This window comes from Wickerhamomyces anomalus (genome assembly GCF_001661255.1).
Source record: "Wickerhamomyces anomalus NRRL Y-366-8 unplaced genomic scaffold WICANscaffold_7, whole genome shotgun sequence".
Taxonomy (NCBI): domain Eukaryota; kingdom Fungi; phylum Ascomycota; class Saccharomycetes; order Phaffomycetales; family Wickerhamomycetaceae; genus Hansenula; species Hansenula anomala.
The window spans coordinates 204,181-213,489 of record NW_017567116.1 but is presented as its reverse complement, the minus strand read 5'-3'; the positions used below and the strand labels follow the sequence as shown (position 1 = coordinate 213,489).

Genomic DNA, 9,309 nt, shown 5'->3' with positions numbered 1-9,309 from the left:
TGGTTGAGTTTGGTGTGTTTTCAGATGTTGATGCAGCATGTGATGCAGAAATATTGTTTTCAATTGCTGTAACACGAGGATTAGCCTTGGTTTTTCTGGCTGGTTTTCTGGTTTTGGTTACTCTAGTTGTTGAAGAGGTTGAAGAGGTTGAAGAGGTTGAAGAGGTGTTTCTTCTATTGGAGTTTCTTGTGACAGCCATTGTTTCTAGTTGATGTTGATTTAATGATCACTTGTTTTATTTTATTCGTGGTTTTAACCTGACAGAATATCCTCTACTGTGTGTATATAAGGTAATTCCGATGTTCTATTAATATACATATAATGTTACAATTAGTGGATTCTTGATTCTTCTTATAGTTGATGTGAAATGTTGAGTATTGATGAATTGTGCATAATTGGTTATTCTGGTTATGTAATACCTGACAGAAACAAATTTGAAGTGCAGCTTAACGTGTCAGCAAAAGTGTTCAGAGAAAAGTCTACAATTAGTTTTAAAAGCACCTAAAATAACATTATATTAAAAATCAATTAAAAATATATATCCAAAACTATAAGCAAATATATTAAATAAGAATCTAATCAACTTCTTCCATTTCAGTTTCAGCAACTTGCTCTTCAGATGGAGCTTGAGTTGAAGCTTCTGGTTCAGCAGCAGCAGAAGTTTCTTCAGTTTCATCAATGTTCAAACCTAAAGAAATCAATCTGTTGATTCTTGAAGCAAATGAAGTTGGTTCTTCTAAAGTGAAACCTGAAGTCAACAAAGCAGTTTCATATAATAAAGTGGTCAAATCTTTAACAGTTCTATCTTGAGCACCATCAGCTTCAACTTTGTTTTTCAATTCTTTGATGATTGGGGATCTTGGAGAGATTTCAAAGATTTTCTTAGAAGCCATGTAAGATGACATTGAAGTATCTCTTAGAGCTTGAGCTTTCATGATTCTTTCCATGTTTGCTGACCAACCGAATTGAGCAGTTCTAATAGCAGCTGGAGCATCAACTAATTTATGAGAAACAACAACTTTTTCAACTTGATCACCCAAGATTTCTTTCAGAGCTTTAGCCAAGTTTTCAAATTCAGCTTCTTCTTTTTCTCTTTGAGCTTTTTCTTCTTCAGTTTCTTCCAATTCGAAATCTTTAGTAATATCAACTAATTTCTTGTCTTCAAATTCTTTCAATTGAGTGAAGGCATATTCATCAATTGGGTCAACTAAGAATAAAACTTCAAAGTTTTTAGCTTTCAAGATATCCAAGAATGGGGATTTTTCAACAGCTTTTAATGATTCACCAGTGATGTAGTAAATATTCTTTTGATGTTCTTGCATTCTGGTAACGTAATCAGATAATGAAGTTAATTCTTCAGTTGATTTAGTTGAGTTGTAACGTAATAATTTGGCTAAAGCAGTTCTGTTTTGAGAATCTTCATGGATACCTAATTTCAAGTTTTTACCGAAAGCGGTATAAAATTTGTCAAATTGTTCAGCATCTTCAGCAATTTCATTGAAAGTTTCAATTAATTTCTTAACAATGTTCTTTCTGATAACTTTCAAGATTTTGTTTTGTTGTAAAGTTTCTCTTGACAAGTTTAATGGTAAATCTTCAGAATCAACAACACCTCTAACAAATGATAACCATTCTGGGATTAATTCTTCAGCTTCATCAGTAATGAAAACACGACGAACGTATAATTTGATGTTGTTCTTCTTCTTTTTAGATTCGAAAAGATCAAATGGAGCTCTTTTTGGAATAAACAAGATAGCTTTGAATTCTAATTGACCTTCAACTGAGAAATGTTTAACAGCTAATGGATCTTCCCAATCGTTTGAGATTGATTTGTAGAAAGCATTGTATTCATCTTGAGTAACATCACTTGGGTTTCTAGTCCATAATGGTTTAGTTTTGTTCAATTCTTCTAATTCAGTGACAGTTTCTTTGACTTTCTTTTTCTCTTTTTTTTCTTTGTCTTCTTCTTCATCAACTTCTTCTAATTTTGGTTTTTTGTCATCTTCATCTTTCTTTTCTTCTTCAGCTTCTGGAGCATCTTTTTCAACTTCTTTGGTGACTAATAATTGAATTGGGTAAGAAACGAATTCAGAATGACGTTTGATAACTTCTTTAATTCTTTTTTCATCCAAGTATTCTAATTGATCTTCTTTCAAGAACAATCTCAAGATGGTACCACGTTTGATTCTTTCATTAGTTTCATCTAAAGTAACAGTGAATTTACCACCAGCATTTGATTCCCAAATATATTGTTCATCGTCATTGTTTTTGGAGATAACTTGAACTCTGTCAGCAACCAAGAATAAGGAGTAGAAACCAACACCGAATTGACCAATCATAGAGACATCAGCACCTGCACTTAAAGCTTCCATGAATGATTTGGTACCAGATTTAGCAATGGTACCCAAGTTGTTAACTAAATCAGCTTTGGTCATACCAATACCAGTATCTCTGATTTCCAAAACTTTTTGTTCTGGTTTTGGAGTGATTCTGATGAATAATTCAGGTTCAGTTTCCAATTTGGATTTATCAGATAAAGCTTCATATCTAATTTTGTCTAAAGCATCAGAAGCATTTGAAATCAATTCTCTTAAAAAGATTTCCTTGTTTGAGTAAACAGTGTTGATGATCAAACTCATCAATTGAGTGATCTCAGCTTGGAATTCATAGGATTCAGCCTTTGACATTGTGAAAGTAAATAGTAACCGCCGTTAAAAGAACTTGTGTTTGTCCAATTCGAAATGGTTGGCCACTGGAAACAACAAGTGGACGTCGATGATTTATATCTTTTTTTTTCGCCAGCGTTGACGCTGAAAAACCAGAATCGCATTTTCTCTAGAACATTCTACACATGCGAAGGTTCTCAGTATGGAGATGATGGATTATAGCAAAAACACCAGAGTGTGATATGGAATTGAAAAGAAGAGTATAGAATACATTTATTTTATGAAAAATCCACTTTATACGAAAAAATCCCCATGAAAATGGTGTAATTATTGATGATTTTATCCCCAGAAACAACGTGTGTTACCCGGTGTTCATCACATGACATGGTACGGGCACTCGCGTAATAACCATGATTTAATTGACCATCTAAATTCAACACTTTCTAGTAAATTCTCTACAATATCATGCTATCATTTCAAATAAAAATCAGCTGTGTATTGGCCACTGATAACAATCACTGTTTTTTCCAGATCTTTCTCTTGATCCAGTCCACAACAACATCTTTATCGTATTGTTCTTGACCCTTCTCTTCAACATCCTCCACTGCAACAACACTTTGTAGTTTATGATCTCTTAACAACAATCCAAAACAAATCAACAAAACACAAAAGCATGTACCAACAGTACACAATATCTTTTGGATATGTCTATAAGCATGAACAACAGCTTGTCTTTCAGCTGTTTCCCAAGTGTAAGTTGCGATGAATTTAAATGGAGATCCATAAGCTAGTGCAATTAATGTACTATCATCCAATCTTTTGGCCAACTCTTTTGGTAAAATATTAGTCCATAAAGCCCCTGAAACTGCAGAACCAATACTGGTACCAATACTATAAGAAGCTAAATATGTTGCTAGGACACCAGCCATATGTTGATGATTAACACAAGTTTGAATAGAACATTGAGCTAGATAAGTGGTAAACCCAGCTGCAAGACCTAATAAACATAAGGATCCAATAATACCTGAATGACTTGCAGCATCACCACCTCTGAAATGAATTAATAATCCCATAGCTAATAACCACATAGAAGTACCAAACACAATCAAGGCTTTCAATTTTCTAATTTTGGTTATGGTTAAACCGACACATAGACCAACAATGACACTAACGAATGAATATAATTGAGTAATTCTTGTAGCACTTTTAACAGATTCATTATTTGCAACAACTAGAACAGTATACATGTAATCACCTTGTTGATACCATATGAAATTGATTAAAATAGCAATTGCTAAAGCTGCATAGATCCCACGATCTTTGAATAAATAGCCAGGAATGATTGGAACTCTTGAATATTTGGATTCCCATAATATAAACAAAGGTAACGCAACACACCATCCTAAAACTTCAGGAACTATGATTTTTGCGTGTTTCCATTCAGATTTCAATCCACCACCTAAAGTGAATGGGACTAAGATTAAACCAAATACTAAAACAACTAAAACCAAACCAATTATATCTAAATCCCAAAAAAATGTTTCAACCATGAAATCTTTCCATCCAAGTTTTTGTAATTGAGTTTGACTTTGTTCTTTAATCCTATCCAAATCACCATTTTTCTTAGCTAACCATCTCATATGTAACATACACAACACTAATGGAATACAACTTAATGGTAAAATAAAAGCCCACATCCCAATTCCAAATTTCCAATTCAAACCACCAACTGCAGTTTGAACATTACCTGAAACCCAAGTATTAATAATAAAAGGACTAGCAACAACAAAACTAGCCAACACTCTCCAATTCAAATTTGAAAAATCTGAACTAATAACTTCCAAAATTAATGATAATGAAGTTAGACCTAATGAATAAAAAACTGCACCTGCTGCAAATTTTTGAACATTTGTAGCTTGAGATTCAATAACTGTACCAACAACATAAAAAACAACAGTGAATATGATCATGACTAATCTACCAAAGACATCACTAACTCTTGCAAATGCTAATTGACCAGCTGCTGCAATGACTGCTTGGATACAATTAACTGTTGATAATAATGAATGTGTCTTGTATGAAGACTGAGCATATGCTAAATTAACTGAACGAACTGAGCTATCCAACCCATAACAGTATGCTATTAAAAAAATTGAGAAATATACAAGGGCTTTGTATATAGGATGTTGATAATGTTTGGCATATGCTTCAATTTTTAAAACACCAGCTGTCTTTTGAGTTGTCTTGGATTCATGAGATGCTGGTAATATTGTGTTTTCTTTGTCATTACTAATATCATCATTAGTTACACTTGGATATTTCAAATCTTCATCAGACATTTTGATCAAGCTGATTGATGAAACTGATAAATCTGATCAAATCCAAAAAAAATGAAAATTTTTGCCAAAACTAACGGTTTTTATATCTGTACATGGTACTCTTAAAAAAAGATGGAAAATCCTCCATACATGCTGGTAAAGTTTAAAAATGATCTTGGTTGTTGCATCAGTTCAATCATCTTTGCATAAAGTATGCCCCATCTCGAATATGATTGACTGGATTGATATGCAAGTAAAAAGCCCATCGGCCATCTTGTGTTGAACTGAACTACTTTCCCAAGTAAAATTGGGCATGGTTGCAAGTAATCATAAGGTTGTTATAAACTGGGGTGTTTTTTAACTTTCTTTTCAAGAGATTGATCAGCCTATTTTGGTTCAACTGTTATTGGTTGCATTTTGCTTTTTTGGTCTCTAGGCACTGGGCATTCATAAGAAAACGCCTTTAAATTTCTCTTTAAGCTTAAGCAAAAGGAAACTCGTACATCTTTGGTACCCTGTTATACAAGTTAGTACATGATTGTTGAATTACTTCTTGTGTTTTTGTTTCCATATGCTGCTTTCAATCGGCACCAACAGCGAATGGAAGCCTGTTCACTACTTCTCAGTAGATTAAAGGACATCACCTTTAACAACTTGTTCAGTTCTGTGCGAGGCTGTTCTCGTGTATTTGAGGAATCAGGACCCCTACAGACGTTGAACAAACGGCGGTCTTTTCCAAATTTTTTTTTCACTCCGACATCCTTACTGTGAATGTTCGGCTATTTAAAATCTTTAGAAGGAGCCGTTATTTGAACCAGTTGGTATTGACATAAAGCTATGAGTAATACACAGCAAGTCATTACACAAACTCAACGATTTTTTAGAGATTTATCCGTTTTATATAGCTCTTTTAAGCTCTAACCTATACTTGACGATTTTGTAGTGGCTTGCATGGTAAGGGCACACTGGACAAACTTTTCCCTACACCTAAATCCCAATTTTACACAAAATTACAGCAATATTAGGAGTCTATTTTAATTTTATTTGAAAAGTATTATTTGAATCTTTCCTACTCAATTAATTTTAGTATCATATTTTTAGGTAATTATCTTAATCCAAATATATGAATATAAGCAAATATTTGCCTCTCAAATCCAAATGATTAGTCAGCCTACATACAATTCAGTGGCTGTATTATGTCAGCCGCCCTCTGACCCTTTTGAACTTCAAAAAGTCAGAGGGCGGCGGTTTTTCTAATTTTTGTCAAAGGGCGGTTTTTGTTTTTTGAAATTCGATCAAAAAGAGGTCAGAGGGCGGTTTTTCAAATATCTAGCATACTACTTACTCATTTGTTTGATTATAAGCTCCATCCATGAAACTAAAGACAACTGCTTATTTTCATTAGTGATATTGAGAGTGCTTTTCTCCACTAACAATTTCACAATCATGTCAGTTAGAATTGATGTGATCAATATATGGTTGTTGTTTTTTGAATATAACTGAAAACCAACACAACGACAAGCAACTTGCTTTTTGTTTGTGATCTGAGCTTCATTTTATAACCGTTAATCACTAAAGTGAGAAATTGCGACCGTTCACGTTTATTTATCTACATTGATTTCACAATTCAGTGCATTTTGAAACCAATAAATGGTTAACGGTTAATGGTAACTGCTTAGTCTGAATCAGACAATTCACTTCTGTACAATTCCCTCTGATACTGATTCGCCTCTCATTGTTTTAAAGTAGAAGACTGTCATATTTATCGATATGCTTATTACAAGTTTGATTGTTTTCGTTTTGATGTTCTTTTGTATCAGTCCAAATTCGTAAACGCCTATGCCAATTGGCGCGCTTATCTGCATAATTTTGCGAAATCAAGATTGAAATGTATATCAACTGGCCTCAAAGCAATTCTTCAGAACTTTCTTGAAACTTTATGATCTATTGAATTGAATTTTAAGAAGTCACTGATGTCACAAACGTTACAAAGAAAACTTGATTCACATTATGGTATCAAATTTGCATGTATTAAATTTGCAACCTCGCGACTTTCACAACGCGCAAAATTATGCCAATTCGCGAAATACATTTCCTAAATGAGTTCGAAAGAGATTATTTTACTGATATATGAACACAGAGTCAAAAGTTTGAATTAACAAAGAATATGGATTGATTCAACTTCTATTCCCTTTTGCTTTGACCTCAATTTCAATTCATTCAAATAAAAATCTCGTGGTTCAATCTATTTTCTGTAATTACCTGATCTGGACATTTTTATTTTTTCAGTTGTTTTTTTTTTTCTCTGTCCAGGAAAAAGCTGATTTTTTTATAAACGAGAATTGAATGAAAACGACAACAACTTCTTTCCACAACTTGAATCATTAAGCTATTATTTAAACATTCGCTATAAAGACTAGTTAAAATGGGAAAGTTATTACAATTTGCATTACATCCTTTGGAATTCAAAGCTGCACTTCAATTGTACGTACTTGATAAACCATATACATTCTCGTATAAAATTTATACTAACCCATAATTGTTTTATAGGAAATTCTTTAGACAAAATCCAAATTCAAGATCTCCCGAATCTGAAAACCCAGAATTATCAAGATGTTGGTATTTATTGAAACAAACTTCTCGTTCATTTGCTGCAGTTATTGAAGAATTACATCCAGAATTAAGAAACGCTATAATGTTATTTTACTTAATTTTGAGAGCTTTAGATACTGTTGAAGATGATATGACAATTGATAAAGATATTAAGATCCCTTTATTACGTGATTTCCATAATAAATTATTGACTACTGATTTTACATTCAATGGGAATGGACCAAATGAAAAAGATCGTATTGTTTTAGTTGAATTTGATCAAATTTTATTTGAATATTCAAAATTGAAAAGTGAATATCAGGATGTTATTAAGGATATTACTAAACAAATGGGTAATGGTATGGCTGATTACATAGAAAATGAAGATTTTAACAAGAATGGTTTACAAACTATTAAAGATTATGATTTATATTGTTATTATGTTGCAGGTTTAGTTGGTGATGGATTAACAAGATTAATTGTTTTAGCCAACTTTGGTGATTCAAAATTAAATAAAGATAGACAACACTTGATAGGTATGGGTTTATTTTTACAAAAAACAAATATCATTAGAGATTATGAAGAAGATCAAAGAGATGGTCGTTCATTCTGGCCAAAGGAAATTTGGTCAAATTATACAAATGATTTATCAAGTTTCTTAAAACCTGAAAACCATCAACAAGGATTATATTGTATTTCAGAATTAGTTGCAAATGCTTTAGAACATGTTATTGATGTTTTACAATATTTATCATTATTAGAAGAACAATCAAGTTTCAATTTCTGTGCAATTCCTCAAGTTATGGCAATTGCTACATTGGAATTAGTATATCAAAATCCTGAAGTATTTGTTAAAAATGTTAAAATCAGAAAAGGTACTACATGTAATTTAATTTTGAATTCAAGAAGATTTATTGATGTTGTTGGAATTTTCAGAACTTATATAAGAAAAATTCATCATAAATCTACACCAAATGATCCAAATTATTTAAGAATAGGTACATTATGTGGTAAAATTGAACAATTTATTGAAAGCATGTACCCAAGTCATATTCCAAAAGGTGTTGTTTTGAAACAAACTGAAATTACCAAGCAAATCTCCAAGAGAAGTAAATTAGATGAGGAAATAACTCCAGCTATCAAAGCTGAATATTTCAAGACTAATTTGGTCCTTAGTGTTTTGGGTTTATCATTTGTTTTGTTAGTTTCAAGATTATTTTAAATACGTATGAAATAATGTATGGAGAGAAAAAGTCATAGTGGAATTTCCATGGAACAATTGAGATCATGTAGATTGGGTTGAATTAGATTACATCAACATTAAGGAACACCGGGTGTGATAAGAGTGTGTCTTAGTTCCCTTGCTACCCTAAAAGCCATGATGCACTTAATACCAAAAGCAAATAACCGGGTACAAATTGTATTGATGGATTTTCCTGTCAAAACTGACACGGTCCAAAGTTCCCGATATGGCAGTTAAGGCCAAACTATTGTTCTATTTCAAATCCGAAGCATTAAGCTATACAACAATAATTCTTTTCCAACCGAATTCCGCTAGCGTTTGAACGTGGTTATCGATTATGTTTTGTCCTTTTGAAGCAACTAATTTCAATTGCCGGAGTGCTCTCGAATTGTGTGTTTAATCCGTACCAGCTCAATTGTGTCCAGGTACCATTGACCGTTAATTGGCTAAACGTTGATCAAGGCCTTTGCCAGTGGTTTTAATGGTTTAT

At 32.6% G+C, this 9,309-nt stretch overlaps 3 protein-coding genes across 3 annotated transcripts; 1 reads left to right on the top strand and 2 right to left on the bottom strand.

Annotated features, from left to right (window-relative positions):
* Positions 1–575: 575 nt before the first annotated feature.
* Positions 576–2,687, bottom strand: HSP82 (Hsp90 family chaperone HSP82; the record flags this gene model as incomplete). Its single annotated transcript, XM_019182449.1, has 1 exon — positions 576–2,687. The coding sequence occupies one exon, from the start codon at positions 2,685–2,687 to the stop codon at positions 576–578; it is 2,112 nt and encodes a 703-aa protein (XP_019036239.1).
* Positions 2,688–3,265: 578 nt separating this feature from the next.
* On the bottom strand, positions 3,266–4,891 carry SIT1 (siderophore transporter; the record flags this gene model as incomplete). Its single annotated transcript, XM_019180592.1, has 1 exon — positions 3,266–4,891. A coding segment is annotated over one exon (1,626 nt), but the record flags the coding sequence as incomplete, so codon positions are not given.
* Positions 4,892–7,409: 2,518 nt separating this feature from the next.
* ERG9 (bifunctional farnesyl-diphosphate farnesyltransferase/squalene synthase) lies at positions 7,410–8,836 on the top strand (the record flags this gene model as incomplete). The annotated part of the gene is made up of 3 exons (XM_019185978.1): positions 7,410–7,468; positions 7,535–8,753; positions 8,789–8,836. The coding sequence occupies 3 exons, from the start codon at positions 7,410–7,412 to the stop codon at positions 8,834–8,836; spliced, it is 1,326 nt and encodes a 441-aa protein (XP_019036237.1).
* Positions 8,837–9,309: the final 473 nt, after the last annotated feature.